Raw genomic sequence first — 17794 nt, 5'->3', positions numbered from 1 at the left:
GAGAAAAAAACAATCACAGAAACTGCTAAAACAGTTAAAAAAGCAGTAAATCTTACGAAATTTTTACAGTGTGTATAATAGGCTGAAAGAGCATTGCACCCACTTGCAAATGGATGATTAACCCTTTAGTTTCAAAACCGGATCAAAAAAACAATATAAACGTTTTTAAACAGTCACAACAAACTGCCACAGCTCTACTGTGGCCCTACCTGCCCATACAACGACTTTGGAAGGCACAAAAACCCCTTAGAGAGGTCATATATGTTCAGGGGACTCCTTCAGGGAAGCTGGATGTCTCAAGCTGCAAAAACTAATGGAAAATAGGCCCCTCCCAACCTGTACTCACAGTGAGAGGGCCTTTAAAAACTATCCCTAGGCAAAATCTAGTCAGCCATGTGGAAAAACTGGGCCCCAGAATAAAGTTTTTTAACGCAAACGTTATATCTATTCAGTAATGTGAGTAAATAATAAAAAACATAATTTATGCTTACCTGATAAATTTATTTCTCTTGTAGTGTATCCAGTCCACGGATCATCCATTACTTGTGGGATATTCTCCTTCCCAACAGGAAGTTGCAAGAGGATCACCCACAGCAGAGCTGCTATATAGCTCTTCCCCTAACTGCCATATCGTCATTCGACCGAAAGAAACAGAGAAAGGAGAAACCATAGGGTGCAGTGGTGACTGTAGTTTAATTAAATTTTAGACCTGCCTTAAAATGACAGGGCGGGCCGTGGACTGGATACACTACAAGAGAAATAAATTTATCAGGTAAGCATAAATTATGTTTTCTCTTGTTAAGTGTATCCAGTCCACGGATCATCCATTACTTATGGGATACCAATACCAAAGCTAAAGTACACGGATGATGGGAGGGACAAGGCAGGGATTAAGCAGAAGGAACCACTGCCTGAAGAACCTTTCTCCCAAAAACAGCCTCCGAAGAAGCAAAAGTATCAAATTTGAAAAATTTTGAAAAAGTGTGAAGCGAAGACCTACTCGCGGCCTTGCAAATCTGTTCAACATAGGCCTCATTTTTAAAGGCCCAGGTGGAAGCCATAGCTCTAGTAGAATGAGCTGTAATTCTTTCTGGGGGCTGCTGTCCAGCAGTCTCATAGGTTAGGCGTCTAATACTCCGAAGCCAAAAGGAAAGAGAGGTTACCGAAGCTTTTTGACCTCTCCTCTGTCCAGAATAAACGACAAACAGGGAAGATGTTTGACGAAAATCTTTAGTAGCTTGTAAGTAAAACTTCAAGGCACGGACTACGTCCAGATTATGTAAAAGACGTTCCTTCTTTGAAGAAGGATTAGGACACAATGATGGAACAACAATCTCTTGATTGATATTCTTGTAAGAAACCACCTTAGGTAAAAACCCAGGTTTGGTACGCAGAACTACCTTATCTGCATGAAAAATCAGATAAGGAGAATCACATTGTAAGGCAGATAGCTCAGAGACTCTCCGAGCCGAGGAAATAGCCATCAAAAACAGAACTTTCCAAGATAAAAGCTTAACATCAATGGAATGAAGGGGTTCAAACGGAAATCCTTGAAGAACTTTAAGAACCAAGTTTAAGCTCCATGGGGGAGCAACAGGTTTAAACACAGGCTTAATTCTAACCAAAGCCTGACAAAATGCCTGGACGTCTGGAACTTCTGCCAGACGCTTGAGCAAAAGAATAGACAGAGCAGAAATCTGTCCCTTTAAAGAACTAGCTGATAATCCTTTGTCCAAACCCTCTTGGAGAAAGGACAATATCCTAGGAATCCTAACCTTACTCCATGAGTATTCCTTGATTCACACCAGTAAAGATATGTACGCCGTATCTTGTGATAGATTTTCCTGGTAACAGGCTTTCGTGCCTGTATTAAGGTATCAATGACTGACTCGGAGAAGCCACGCTTTGATAGAATCAAGCGTTCAATCTCCATGCAGTCAGTCTCAGAGAAATTAGATTTGGATGATTGAAAGGACCTTGTATTAGAAGGTCCTGTCTTAGAGGCAGAGTCCATGGTGGAAAGGATGACATGTCCACTAGGTCTGCATACCAGGTCCTGCGTGGCCACGCAGGCGCTATTAGAATCACTGATGCTCTCTCCTGTTTGATTTTGGCAATCAGTCGAGGGAGCAGAGGAAAAGGTGGAAACATCTAAGCCAGGTTGAAGAACCAAGGCGCTGCTAGAGCATCTATCAGCGTCGCTTCTGGGTCCCTGGACCTGGATCCGTAACAAGGAAGCTTGGCGTTCTGGCGAGACGCCATGAGATCCAACTCTGGTTTGCCCCAACGATGAATCAACTGAGCAAACACCTCCGGATGGAGTTCCCACTGCCCCGGGTGAAAGGTCTAACGACTTAGAAAATCCGCCTCCCAGTTCTCCATGCCTGGGATATGGATTGCTGACAGGTGGCAAGAGTGAGTCTCTGCCCAGCGAAATATTTTTGAGACTTCTAACATCGCTAGGGAACTCCTGGTTCCCCCTTGATGGTTGATGTAAGCCACAGTCGTGATATTGTCCGACTGAAATCTGATGAACCTCAGTGTTGCTAACTGAGGCCAAGCCAGAAGAGCATTGAGTATTGCTCTTAACTCCAGAATATTTATCGGAAGGAGTTTCTCCTCCTGAGTCCACGATCCCTGTGCCTTCAGGGAGTTCCAGACTGCACCCCAACCTAGAAGGCTGGCATCTGTTACAATTGTCCAATCTGGCCTGCGAAAGGTCATACCCTCGGACAGGTGGACCCGAGACAACCACCAGAGAAGAGAATCTCTGGTCTCTTGATCCAGATTTAGCAGAGGGGACAATCTGTGTAATCCCCATTCCACTGACTTAGCATGCATAATTGCAGCGGTCTGAGATGTAGGCGCGCAAATGGCACTATGTCCATTGCCGCTACCATTAAGCCGATCACCTCCATACACTGAGCCACCGAAGGGCGTGGAATGGAATGAAGAACACGGCAAGCATTTAGAAGCTTTGATAACCTGGACTCCGCCAGGTAAATTTTCATCTCCACAGAATCTATAAGAGTCCCTAAGAAGGAGACTTTTGTGAGTGGGGATAGAGAACTCTTTTCCTCGTTCTCTATCTACCCGTGCGATCTCAGAAATGCCAGAACTATCTCTGTATGAGACTTGGCAATTTGAAAGCTTGACGCCTGTATCAGGATGTCGTCTAGATACGGAGCCACCGCTATGCCTCGCGTTCTTAGAACCGCCAGAAGTGAGCCCAGAACCTTCGTAAAGATTCTCGGGGCTGTAGCCAACCCGAAGGGAAGAGCTACAAATTGGTAATGCCTGTCTAGAAAGGCAAACCTTAGGAACCGATGATGATCTTTGTGAATCGGTATGTGAAGGTAGGCATCCTTTAAGTCCACTGTGGTCATGTACTGACCCTCTTGGATCATGGGTAGGATGGTCCGAATAGTTTCCATTTTGAAAGATGGAACTCTGAGGAATTTGTTTAAGATCTTTAGATCCAAAATTGGTCTGAAGGTTCCCTCTTTTTTGGGAACCACAAACAGATTTGAATAAAAACCCTGTCCTTGTTCCGTCCGCGGAACTGGATGGATCACTCCCATTACTAGGAGGTCTTGCACACAGCGTAGGAATGCCTCTTTCTTTATCTGATTTGCAGATAACCTTGAAAGATGAAATCTCCCTTGTGGAGGGGAAGCTTTGAAGTCCAGAAGATATGCCTGAGATATGATCTCCAACGCCCAGGGATCCTGAACATCTCTTGCCCACGCCTGGGCGAAGAGAAAAAGTCTGCCCCCTACTAGATCCGTCGCCGGATAGGGGGCCGTTCCTTCATGCTGTCTTAGAGGCAGCAGCAGGCTTTCTGGCCTGCTTGCCTTTGTTCCAGGACTGGTTTGGTTTCCAGGCCTGCTTAGATTGAGCAAAAGTTCCCTCTTGTCTTGAAGCAGAGGAAGTTGATGCTGCACCTGCCTTGGAATTTCGAAAGGCACGAAAATTAGACTGTTTGGCCTTTGATTTGGCCCTGTCCTGAGGAAGGGTATGACCCTTACCGCCAGTAATATCAGCAATAATTTCTTTCAAACCAGGCCCGAATAAGGTCTGCCCCTTGAAAGAAATGTTGAGTAATTTAGACTTTGAAGTCACATCAGCTGACCAGGATTTGAGCCATAGCGCCCTACGCGCCTGGATGGCGAATCCGGAATTCTTAGCCGTTAGTTTAGTCAAATGAACAATGGCATCAGAAACAAATGAGTTAGCTAGCTTAAGAGTTCTAAGCTTGTCAACAATTTCAGTCAATGGAGCTGTATGCCAGAATGCCGCTGCAGCAGTGACAGGCGCAATGCATGCAAGGGGCTGTAAAATAAAACCTTGTTGAATAAACATTTCCTTAAGGTAACCCTCTAATTTTTTATCCATTGGATCTGAAAAAGCACAACTGTGCTCAACCGGCATAGTGGTACGCTTTGCTAAAGTAGAAACTGCTCCCTCCACCTTAGGGACAGTCTGCCATAAGTCACGTGTAGTGGCATCTATTGGAAACATTTTTCTAAATATAGGAGGTGGGGAAAAGGGCACACCGGGCCTATCCCACTCCTTACTAATAATTTCTGTAAGCCTTTTAGGTATTGGAAAAACATCAGTACTCACCGGCACTGCATAGTATTTATCCAGCCTACACAATTTCTCTGGCACTGCAATTGTGTCACAGTCATTCAGAGCAGCTAATACCTCCCCAAGCAATACACGGAGGTTCTCACGCTTAAATTTAAAATTAGAAATCTCTGAATCAGGTCTCCCCGAATCAGAGACGTCACCCACAGACTGAAGCTCTCCGTCCTCAGGTTCTGCATATTGTGACGCAGTATCCGACATGGCTCTTGCAGCATCTACGCGCTCTGTATCTCATCTAACCCCAGAGCTATCACGCTTGCCTCTCAATTCAGGCAATCTGGATAATACCTCTGACAGGGTATTATTCATGATTGCAGCCATGTCCTGCAAAGTAATCGCTATGGGCATCCCTGATGTACTTGGCGCCATATTAGCGTGCGTCCCTTGAGCGGGAGGCGAAGGATCCGACACGTGGGGAGAGTTAGTCGGCATAACTTCCCCCTCGACAGACCCCTCTGGTGACAATTCTTTTATAGATAAAGACTGATCTTTACTGTTTAAGGTGAAATCAATACATTTAGTACACATTCTCCTATGGGGCTCCACCATGGCTTTTAAACATAATGAACAAGTATCCTCTGTTTCAGACATGTTTGTACAGACTAGCAATGAGACTAGCAAGCTTGGAAAACACTTTAAAGCAAGTTAACAAGCAATATAAAAAAACGTTACTGTGCCTTTAAGAGAAACAAATTTTGACAAAATTTGAAATAAAAGTGTAAAAAGGCAGTTACACTAACAAAATTTTTACAGTGTATGTAACAAGTCAGCAGAGCATTGCACCCACTTGCAAATGGATGATTAACCCCTTAATAACAAAAACAGAATAATAAATGACAAAAACGTTTTTTAAACACAGTCACAACAACTGCCACAGTCTACTGTGATTGTTACCCTCCTCAAACACGACTTTGAAGCCTTTTGAGCCCTTCAGAGATGTCCTGTATCATGCAGAGGGAAGCTGAATGTCTCTGTCAGTATTTTTAGCTGCACAGAAAACACTAAAATAGGCCCTTCCCACTCACATTGCAACAGTGGAAAGCTTCAGGAAACTGTCTCTAGGCAGAAATCAAACCAGCCATGTGGAAAAAAACTAGGCCCCAATAAGTTTTGTCACCAAACATATATAAAAACGATTAACATGCCAGCAAACGTTTTATATTACATTTTTATAAGAGTATGCATCTCTATTAATAAGCCTGATACCAGTAGCTATCACTGCATTTAAGGCTTTACTTACATTAATCCGGTATAAGCAGCATTTTCTAGCAAATTCCATCCCTAGAAAAATATTAACTGCACATACCTTATTGCAGGAAAACTTGCACGCCATTCCCTCTCTGAAGTTACCTCACTCCTCAGAATATGTGAGAACAGCCATGGATCTTAGTTACTTCTGCTAAGATCATAGAAAATGCAGGCAGATTCTTCTTCTAAATACTGCCTGAGATAAACAGCACACTCCGGTACCATTTAAAAATAACAAACTTTTGATTGAAGAAATAAACTAAGTATAAAACACCACACTCCTCTTACGACCTCCATCTTGGTTGAGGCTTGCAAGAGAATGACTGGGTATGGCAGTTAGGGGAGGAGCTATATAGCAGCTCTGCTGTGGGTGATCCTCTTACAACTTCCTGTTGGGAAGGAGAATATCCCATAAGTAATGGATGATAGGTGGACTGGATACACTTAACAAGAGAAATATTACCCTTTACAGCAAGCATGATACCAGTCGTTATTAAATCACTGTAATCAGGCTTACCTTAAATAAATCCGGTATTGTCAGCATTTTCTAGCTTATCATTTCTCTAGAAAAAATTTAAACTGCACATACCTCAGAGCAGGAGACCCTGCACGCTATTCCCCCAGCTGAAGTTACCCATCTCTTCAGTTATGTGTGAGAACAGCAATGGATCTTAGTTACAACCTGCTAAGATCATCAAAGACCACAGGCAGATTCTTCTTCAACTTTCTGCCTGACGCTAAAATAGTACAACTCCGGTACCATTTGAAAATAACAAACTTTTGATTGAAGATAAACTACATTAATGCACCACATCTCTCTAGCTGCTTTCCTTGTCGAGAACTGCAAGAGAATGACTGGTAGGTGGCAGTTGGGGGAGGAGCTATATAGACAGCTCTGCTGTGGGTGATCCTCTTGCAGCTTCCTGTTGGGAAGGAGAATATCCCACAAGTAATGGATGAATCCGTTGACTGAATACACCTTACAAGAGAAAATCATTTTATATTAACATCTCAAATTATTTAATTTCCCTTTAACTACTGGTTATAAAATAACTATATAAACAAGAAGATTTAGATGAAATCTTGCTCCCGATGTGCTTTGTTTCTAATGGCTTGCTAGCACAGTGGCAGAGTTTAAAATGTAATGAAAATTGTTTATTTAGGTTTATTGTATATTAAATAGCTGTTTCTACTGATTTAGACCACAATACCAATAAAATGAGCTGAGCTTGTAGGGAATGCAGATCTTTTCTGTCTAATTATTTACACAAAGTCCCCCTTATCTTATTTCTCACTGTTAACTCAAAGAACAATACTTAGAGCCTGATGATAAAAGATTCTCCTGCTTGGAAATAAATTTGAGAGCAGACTTCACAGGGGATTGAACTTACTGAATCCTACAAGAAAAACATAATTTATGCTTACCTGATAAATTCCTTTCTTCTGTAGTGTGATCAGTCCACGGGTCATCATTACTTCTGGGATATTACTCCTCCCCAACAGGAAGTGCAAGAGGATTCACCCAGCAGAGCTGCATATAGCTCCTCCCCTCTACGTCACTCCCAGTCATTCGACCAAGGACCAACGAGAAAGGAAAAGCCAAGGGTGAAGTGGTGACTGGAGTATAAATTAAAAAATATTTACCTGCCTTAAAAACAGGGCGGGCCGTGGACTGATCACACTACAGAAGAAAGGAATTTATCAGGTAAGCATAAATTATGTTTTCTTCTGTTAAGTGTGATCAGTCCACGGGTCATCATTACTTCTGGGATACCAATACCAAAGCAAAAGTACACGGATGACGGGAGGGATAGGCAGGCTCTTTATACAGAAGGAACCACTGCCTGAAGAACCTTTCTCCCAAAAATAGCCTCCGATGAAGCAAAAGTGTCAAATTTGTAAAATTTGGAAAAAGTATGAAGCGAAGACCAAGTTGCAGCCTTGCAAATCTGTTCAACAGAGGCCTCATTCTTGAAGGCCCAAGTGGAAGCCACAGCTCTAGTAGAATGAGCTGTAATTCTTTCAGGAGGCTGCTGTCCAGCAGTCTCATAAGCTAAACGAATTATGCTACGAAGCCAAAAAGAAAGAGAGGTAGCGGAAGCTTTTTGACCTCTCCTCTGCCCAGAGTAAATGACAAACAGAGAAGACGTTTGTCGAAATTCCTTAGTTGCCTGTAAGTAAAATTTTAGAGCACGGACTACATCCAGGTTGTGCAGTAGACGTTCCTTCTTTGAAGAAGGATTTGGGCATAAAGAAGGAACAACAATCTCTTGATTGATATTCCTGTTAGTAACTACCTTAGGTAAGAACCCAGGTTTAGTACGCAGGACTACCTTATCCGAATGAAAAATCAAATAAGGAGAATCACAATGTAAGGCTGATAATTCAGAGACTCTTCGAGCCGAGGAAATAGCCATTAAAAATAGAACTTTCCAAGATAACAACTTTATATCAATGGAATGAAGGGGTTCAAACGGAACGCCCTGTAAAACATTAAGAACAAGGTTTAAACTCCATGGTGGAGCAACAGTTTTAAACACAGGCTTAATCCTGGTCAAAGCCTGACAAAAAGCCTGGACGTCAGGAACTTCTGACAGACGTTTGTGTAACAGAATGGACAGAGCTGAGATCTGTCCCTTTAATGAACTAGCAGATAAACCCTTTTCTAAACCTTCTTGTAGAAAAGACAATATCCTAGGAATCCTAACCTTACTCCAAGAGTAACCTTTGGATTCACACCAATATAGGTATTTACGCCATATCTTATGGTAAATCTTTCTGGTAACAGGTTTCCTAGCCTGTATTAAGGTATCAATAACTGACTCAGAAAACCCACGTCTTGATAAAATCAAGCGTTCAATTTCCAAGCAGTCAGCTTCAGAGAAGTTAGATTTTGATGTTTGAAGGGACCCTGTATCAGAAGGTCCTGCTTCAGAGGTAGAGACCAAGGTGGACAGGATGACATGTCCACCAGGTCTGCATACCAAGTCCTGCGTGGCCACGCAGGTGCTATTAGAATCACTGATGCTCTCTCTTGTTTCTGGCAATCAATCGAGGAAGCAACGGGAAGGGTGGAAACACGTAAGCCATCCTGAAGTCCCAAGGTGCTGTCAGAGCATCTATCAGGACTGCTCCTGGATCCCTGGATCTGGACCCGTAACGAGGAAGCTTGGCGTTCTGTCGAGACGCCATGAGATCTATCTCTGGTTTGCCCCAACGTCGCAGTATTTGGGCAAAGACCTCCGGATGAAGTTCCCACTCCCCCGGATGAAAAGTCTGACGACTTAAGAAATCCGCCTCCCAGTTCTCCACTCCCGGGATGTGGATTGCTGACAGGTGGCAAGAGTGAGACTCTGCCCAGAGAATTATCTTTGATACTTCCATCATAGCTAGGGAGCTTCTTGTCCCTCCCTGATGGTTGATGTAAGCAACAGTCGTGATGTTGTCCGACTGAAACCTGATGAACCCCCGAGTTGTCAACTGGGGCCAAGCCAGGAGGGCATTGAGAACTGCTCTCAATTCCAGAATGTTTATTGGCAGGAGACTCTCCTCCTGACTCCATTGTCCCTGAGCCTTCAGAGAATTCCAGACGGCACCCCAACCTAGAAGGCTGGCGTCTGTTGTTACAATTGTCCAGTCTGGTCTGCTGAATGGCATCCCCCTGGACAGATGTGGCCGAGAAAGCCACCATAGAAGAGAATTTCTGGTCTCTTGATTCAGATTCAGAGAAGGGGATAAGTCTGAGTAATCCCCATTCCACTGACTTAGCATGCACAGTTGCAGTGGTCTGAGGTGTAAGCGTGCAAAGGGTACTATGTCCATTGCCGCTACTATTAAGCCGATTACCTCCATGCATTGAGCCACTGACGGGTGTTGAATGGAATGTAGGGTGCGGCAAGCACTTTGAAGTCTTGTTAGCCTGTCCTCTGTCAGGTAAATCTTCATTTCTACAGAATCTATAAGAGTCCCCAGGAAGGGAACTCTTGTGAGTGGAACGAGTGAACTTTTCTTTTCGTTCACCTTCCATCCATGTGACCTTAGAAATGCCAGCACTAACTCTGTATGAGACTTGGCAGTTTGAAAGCTTGAAGCTTGTATCAGAATGCCGTCTAGGTATGGAGCTACCGAGATTCCCCGCGGTCTTAGTACCGCCAGAAGAGCACCCAGAACCTTTGTGAAGATTCTTGGAGCTGTAGCCAATCCGAATGGAAGAGCCACAAACTGGTAATGCCTGTCTAGGAAGGCAAACCTTAGGTACCGATAATGATCTTTGTGAATCGGTATGTGAAGGTAAGCATCTTTTAAATCTACAGTGGTCATGTACTGACCCTCTTGGATCATAGGTAAAATTGTCCGAATAGTCTCCATCTTGAACGATGGAACTCTTAGGAATTTGTTTAGGATCTTTAAGTCCAGGATTGGTCTGAAAGTTCCCTCTTTTTTGGGAACCACAAACAGATTTGAGTAAAACCCCTGTCCCTGTTCCGATCGTGGAACTGGATGGATTACTCCCATTAACAAGAGCTCTTGTACGCAGCGTAGAAACGCCTCTTTCTTTGTCTGGATTGTTGACAATCTTGACAGATGAAATCTCTCTCTTGGAGGAGAGTATTTGAAGTCCAGAAGGTATCCCTGAGATATTATCTCTAGCGCCCAGGGATCCTGGACATCTCTTGCCCAAGCCTGGGCGAAGAGAGAAAGTCTGCCCCCCACTAGATCCGATCCCGGATCGGGGGCCCTCAATTCATGCTGTTTTAGGGGCAGCAGCAGGTTTCCTGGCCTGCTTGCCCTTGTTCCAGGACTGGTTAGGTTTCCAGCCTTGTCTGTAGCGAGCAACAGCTCCTTCCTGTTTTGGTGCAGAGGAAGTTGATGCTGCTCCTGCTTTGAAATTACGAAAGGAACGAAAATTAGACTGTCTAGCCTTAACTTTGGCTTTGTCCTGAGGCAGGGCATGGCCTTTACCTCCTGTAATGTCAGCGATAATCTCTTTCAACCCGGGCCCGAATAAGGTCTGCCCTTTGAAAGGTATATTAAGCAATTTAGACTTAGAAGTAACATCAGCTGACCAGGATTTTAGCCACAGCGCCCTGCGTGCCTGAATGGCGAATCCTGAATTCTTCGCCGTAAGTTTAGTAAGATGTACTACGGCCTCCGAAATGAATGAATTAGCTAGTTTAAGGACTCTAAGCCTGTCCGTAATGTCGTCCAGAGTAGCTGAACCAATGTTCTCTTCCAGAGACTCAATCCAGAATGCCGCTGCAGCCGTGATCGGTGCAATGCATGCAAGGGGTTGCAATATAAAACCTTGTTGAACAAACATTTTCTTAAGGTAACCCTCTAACTTTTTATCCATTGGATCTGAAAAAGCACAGCTATCCTCCACCGGGATAGTGGTACGCTTAGCTAAGGTAGAAACTGCTCCCTCCACCTTAGGGACCGTTTGCCATAAGTCCCTTGTGGTGGCGTCTATTGGAAACATTTTTCTAAATATCGGAGGGGGTGAGAACGGCACACCGGGTCTATCCCACTCCTTAGTAACAATTTCAGTAAGTCTCTTAGGTATAGGAAAAACCTCAGTACTCGTCGGTACCGCAAAATATTTATCCAACCTACACATTTTCTCTGGTATTGCAACTGTGTTACAATCATTCAGAGCCACTAACACCTCCCCTAGTAATACACGGAGGTTTTCCAGTTTAAATTTAAAATTTGAAATATCTGAATCCAGTCTGTTTGGATCAGAACCGTCACCCACAGAATGAAGTTCTCCGTCCTCATGTTCTGCCACCTGTGACGCAGTGTCTGACATGGCCCTAATATTATCAGCGCACTCTGTTCTCACCCCAGAGTGATCACGCTTACCTCTTAGTTCTGGTAATTTAGCCAAAACCTCAGTCATAACAGTAGCCATATCCTGTAATGTGATTTGTAATGGCCGCCCAGATGTACTCGGCGCTACAATATCACGCACCTCCCTCTGAGCGGGAGATGTAGGTACTGACACGTGAGGCGAGTTAGTCGGCATAACTCTCCCCTCGTTGTTTGGTGAAATTTGTTCAATTTGTACAGATTGACTTTTATTTAAAGTAGCATCAATACAGTTAGTACATAAATTTCTATTGGGCTCCACTTTGGCATTGCAACAAATGACACAGGTATCATCCTCTGAATCAGACATGTTTAACACACTAGCAAATAAACTTGCAACTTGGAAATACAATTCAATTAGAATAATATTAAAACGTACTGTGCCTTTAAGAAGCACAGAAGATCTATGACAGTTGAAAATTAATAAATTGAAACAGTTATAGCCTCAATCCTTGTAAACAACACAACTTTAGCAAAGGTTTAATCCCATTAGCAAAGATAAATTCTGAAAGCAGGAAACAAATTACAGAATAAACGTTTTTTATCTCAGTCAAACTACAATTCTCACAGCTCTGCTGAGAGAAATTACCTCCCTCAAAATAAGTTTTGAAGACCCCTGAGCTCTGTAGAGATGAACCGGATCATGCAGGGAATACAATGAGTTGCTGACTGAAATATTTGATGCATAGTAAAAGCGCCAAAAAACGGCCCCTCCCCCTCACACACAGCAGTGAGGGAGAACAGAAACTGTCAGAAAAACAGATTAAGCAACTGCCAAGTGGAAAAATAGTGCCCAAACATTTATTCACACAGTACCTCAGCAAATGAAAACGATTTTACATTCCAGCAAAAACGTTAAACATAATCTCTAGTTATTAAACAGCTTTATGTATTTCTTACAGTGTAATTCTAGTGAAGTACCATTCCCCAGAATACTGAAGTGTAAAGTATACATACATGACATTATATCGGTATGGCAGGATTTTCTCATCAATTCCATTGTCAGAAAATAAAAGCTACTACATACCTCTATGCAGATTCATCTGCCCGCTGTCCCCTGATCTGAAGTTTACCTCTCCTCAGATGGCCGAGAAACAGCAATATGATCTTAACTACTCCGGCTAAAATCATAACAAAAACTCTGGTAGATTCTTCTTCAAACTCTGCCAGAGAGATAATAACACACTCCGGTGCTATTTTAAAATAACAAACTCTTGATTGAAGATAAAAACTAAGTATAATCACCATAGTCCTCTCACACATCCTATCTAGTCGTTGGGTGCAAGAGAATGACTGGGAGTGACGTAGAGGGGAGGAGCTATATGCAGCTCTGCTGGGTGAATCCTCTTGCACTTCCTGTTGGGGAGGAGTAATATCCCAGAAGTAATGATGACCCGTGGACTGATCACACTTAACAGAAGAAAAGGGCAGAACCTGGAAGTCCCAGAGAGATGAGAGGTACCTCCCATAAAGCTCTGCACTCAGATTAGATTATCTAAAATGATCCTCCAGCAATGCAAGATCTCTCACGAGATTCTAGACAGGCAAATTCTGCTATACTTTTCTAAGGAGTGTTCTCTGCATTTCTGTATGTGAAGGAGAGACAAGACCAGTGCAATATAGCACGGCCGGATATGAGAGTTTTGTTGCACTTTGTGCTCTGTATTTTATAATATGTTCCACTTCAGATTGGGTCCTTTCAGTATTATTATTAGTATTGCATCGAGCAATGATACTTTTTTATTGGACTAACTATACATTTATAAGTTAACAAACTGTTCAGAAGAATGTCCTCCTTTTTCAAGTCTGCAGCAATCATTTTAGATATATAAATTAGAATATTTATTTTCCATATTTCTGTGTATATTTTACAAATTACATTGCAGATTGTATTTGCTCTAAAACTGACAGCTTCAGAAAGTGGGAGGGACGGGGGTTCCCTGTGCTGAATATGGGAGTTCCCAGTGTATGCCAGAAGCTCTCTCACTATTCTCATGAAATTAAGAAAGCATTTTGCACATGTGGGTCTAACTGCATAACTTCGCCGGCTGTATGCAGGTTACGTTTGCTTAGAAAATTCACAATACACTTATTTAACTGACAGAAAAGCAATACATACTAAACTAGAGGCAAATGCAAGTTTAATTGTGGTGAAAACCTTTCAGTTTAAATTGCATTTGCTGCAAAATTAGCCTTTTTATCAGCCCCAGGTGTTCGCCTATTAACTACACACTCCTCTGTGAAATTATGTATCCAAGAGAGCCTCGTTGTTTCCTATGGAAGATTTCTTTCATTTCTCTGGGACTTCCAAGTTCTGCCCTTTTTCTTATAGAATTCAATGAGGTCAGCCCCTGTTAAGTCTGCACTACAATTTCTCTCCAAACTAGAAATCTTTGATACTCAGGCCCATAGAAAGTAATGAAGCTCTCTGAGAAACAGAAGCTGTGAATTCTATTTTAAACAGAACAAATACAAAGTGCAATGTAATTTGTAAAATATACACATAAATATACAAAGTATGACCCTAATTTGCTAAGTTTCACAGAAAATGTGAAAGCTTAATTAGAATTCGTAAAATCATAATCCTAAATACACTGCTGTATAAACAATCTATATGCATTCAAATTGAAAGTTAAAGTTTATATGTAATAAAACGTAATCTAAAGTTTAAAGTAAAGTAAAATACAAAGCACAAAGTGTAAATGCATCAGAACTCTCATGTCATGCACTGCTATATTACACTGGCGTTGTCTCTCCTTTACATACATAAATGCAGGGAGGAATCTTGTGAGGGTCTTGCAGTGAGTGGGGGAAATTTTACATAAACTGATCTGAGCAGAGAGCTTTATATTGTGAGGCCCTCAGAGAGAACATAAATTTAACATTTTAGTACCTTTCTGTCACACCCCATACTTGGAGCATTGTTTCATCTAAAACTTCTTGTTTACAGCTTTTATAGAACAGGTAGTGATGGGAATACAAAAAGGTAAAATAAAGGTAAATGAGCTATTTGTAAACAATTTAATACACTCAAGCAAGAAAAATAGATCACTGGGACACATTAAAGGTAAAATTCATTACACTGTTCCTTTACATAATATACTTTTTATGAGAAAAGTATACTGTTTAATGTCTTTTTAATAAAAACCATATAGTGTAGGGTTACAAAAGTACTTAGTATAAATATTATACGGTGCAGAACAGAAGTTGATTAATATTACATGGGAACCAGAGATCCTTAAGTTGTTCCACCAAACTAAACACATTTAGAGATACAGTTGATAAAAAAAAGTAGAGAAAGAGTTGAACTCACCGAAATATAGGTGTGTGTCCAGGCTTTGGTTTGTTCCATGTAAAGTGGGAAGGGACTGAAAGGAACTGATCAGCAGAAGAATCCTTTTTCATTGAGTGCTGTGAACAGGTGTTGTCTTCTGTAGGTGTTTCTAGAGAAGGGGACAAGCTTCTCTGATCATCTCCACAGAGATCAAGCTTTCCTGATAATGTTGCGCTCTGATCATCTGAGGTCTTCCTAGATTTCATGGGGATGTCTGTCTCCTGGCAACATTGGAATGAGGGTAGGTTAGTCCCAGAATGGTGGGATGTGCTAAGCCATGTATCTTCAGTAATGCTTCCCCTTGGCGAATGGCCAGGGGATGGTGTAGGGGAATGATGGGGGGAGACGGAGCCTGTGTAGCATATTTCAGCACTGGAGTGTCGTCTTTTACCACACGGGGAAGTTGGTCTGGAGGAAGGTCTGGAAGTTGGCCTTGGACTAAGCCAATTCTCATCAGTAATGCTAGTCCTGGGAGAATGGCAAGGGGATTGCCTAGGTGATAATGATGCCCCATAGCCAAACTGCTGCCAAGATTCATCACCTGGGCAACCTCTGGGAGAACCATTTGGAGATCCCAAAGGTGACCCAAGGGTGAACCGTGCAGCAGCCTCATTTAATTCTGAGTCCACATCGTCATAGATGTGAGAAATTGATTCACAGGATGAGGCATCAGAGAACCAACTTCTGGAGGATATACTGCTCCCAGGGCTGGGACTTAAGGATGGTTCCCTATATGGCTCAAGGTGGAGATACAGGTGATCCCGTGACGGCCTGTCCATGTACTCATTCTCCTGCCCGTTACTGTGTAGTTCCTCTGTCGTTCCAATGTCTTGGTGGCAGTTTGGAGAAATTGAGGTGATCTGAATACTGGGACATTCAAAGGCCTTGGGCCCCCCAGCAGAATTGTACTTGGGCTGCGGAATCTCACAGGCTCCATCGTAAGATTTGTAGTCCTGAAAACGAGACTGGGGAGACCTGGATGTGCAGTGGGGCTGAAGCCCATGTCGCGGGATGCAGATGGGCTGGTTCACTGCAGATGGAGGCTGGTCTACATTGAAGATGTAGAATGACGCACAGTCATCAGGCTCAAGATCTGAAAGTAGAGAGGAAAAAGTTACACACTGTCCTCTCCAGTGATTCATGTTTCAAGATCATATAATAACATACACACATTCATAGCATAAATAGCTATTTATAATTTATATTCCTGATGTATAGAATAGATCCTTATTTTATTGCCTTATAATAAAAATTAAATGTGGTACTAAAACTGCTACACTCATAAATAGGGGATGAAGGGACTTTTCTATAAGATCAAGCAGTGGCCAGCAAGGTATCCAAAAGGTAACAGCTCATCGGAGAGGTTAATGAATAACAGCATATTTAACAAAGTAGTCTCTTTACCATACAGATAATATAATTGCAGACCTTACACAGAGAGAACTGTGAAGTCAAAATGTATTAACCCTTTCAGGCCATTTGTTACCGATGTGGTAAAATCGATTATCAATTAAACTCTAACAATTTTGAAAATGCCATAAAAGGAAATCTTTGGTGGCAACGCAAACCAAGAAAATTAATTTGCTCCTGGCATCTGAAATTACAGTACAAGAACCTCATTAATCAGTTTCAATTAAAGCACATCTTCATTTCTTATTTTTCAATTAAAAATTTCATACCTTTCCCCGAGGAGCACTCAGGATCTGGCAGAAAGAATGCAACTCCTGATGTAAGAACAGAGGCTAAACTGCACATTCTGACAACAAGCATAGCATACATTTTATGGTAAGCCAATGACAAGAGACAAAAGGTATGAAGCCACCAATCACCAGATAGCTCCCAGTAGTTAAAAGTTTACTTTTTACTTCCTCAATCCTTTAAAGCAGGCCTGCACAATGTGTTTAAAATCTAGGACCAAGCAGTGATTTAAGTTTTGATTGCATGTAACAAATGTGAATCATACTTTTATTTTAATTAAATTTATTTAAATAAATGTTTTTTGTTATTTCTATCCCTAAATTTTTTATTTTCTGCCATTGGAGATAAGATGGTTAAATTAAAAATGTCAAAATGCCTCTAGGTAAATAACCTGGGGTTGTCTAGTTTCTCCAAATATTTACTTCCGTGTAGTGGTTTTAGATGGGGTAACCATTATTATACTTAACAGTCCAAGCATAGCAATGTTTAGCGTTAAATCAATAATTATATCCTTATACTATTTGGCATATGTTTGCAGTAAATTACTTAGAAATATAGACATATGAGAAATTCCTAAAATCGGGAGAAAACAATCCATTTATTTGGAGGGATTTTTCTTTAGCTACATTATTTTGTAGAAATTGTTACAAAGAAAACTGCAATGTCCTTTCCTGTTCCAGCATGGAGGCCCATAAAGTCATGTTGTTTTTTGTTTGTTTGTTTTTTTTAAAGTTTGCTGTGGAGGAACTTGAGTGGTCATCAAATAGCCCTAACCTCAACCCCATTAAGCATCTTTGGGATGAATTGAATGCTTATTGCAAGCCATACCTTCTTGTCCAATGTTAGTTCTTGACCTCACAAATGCTCTTTTGGCTAAATGAGTACAAATTCCAACAGACACACAGCAAAATCTTAAGAAACACCTTCCTAGAAGAGTGGTGGTTGTTATAGCTGCAAAGGGGAGATTTGACTACGACTCCATATTATTGCCCATGG

General features: G+C 41.9%; 1 protein-coding gene across 1 annotated transcript in view; it reads right to left on the bottom strand.

Moving 5' to 3' along the window:
• Positions 1-17794, bottom strand: part of NFATC3 (nuclear factor of activated T cells 3) — a 455835-nt gene that overhangs the window by 259263 nt on the left and 178778 nt on the right. Inside the window, 1 exon segment of the mRNA XM_053715690.1 lies at positions 15080-16193. Within this exon segment, the coding sequence (XP_053571665.1) occupies positions 15080-16193 (1114 nt within the window).

This window comes from Bombina bombina, chromosome 1 (assembly GCF_027579735.1).
Source record: "Bombina bombina isolate aBomBom1 chromosome 1, aBomBom1.pri, whole genome shotgun sequence".
Classification (NCBI taxonomy): domain Eukaryota; kingdom Metazoa; phylum Chordata; class Amphibia; order Anura; family Bombinatoridae; genus Bombina; species Bombina bombina.
This window is presented reverse-complemented; position numbering and strand designations above follow the sequence as displayed.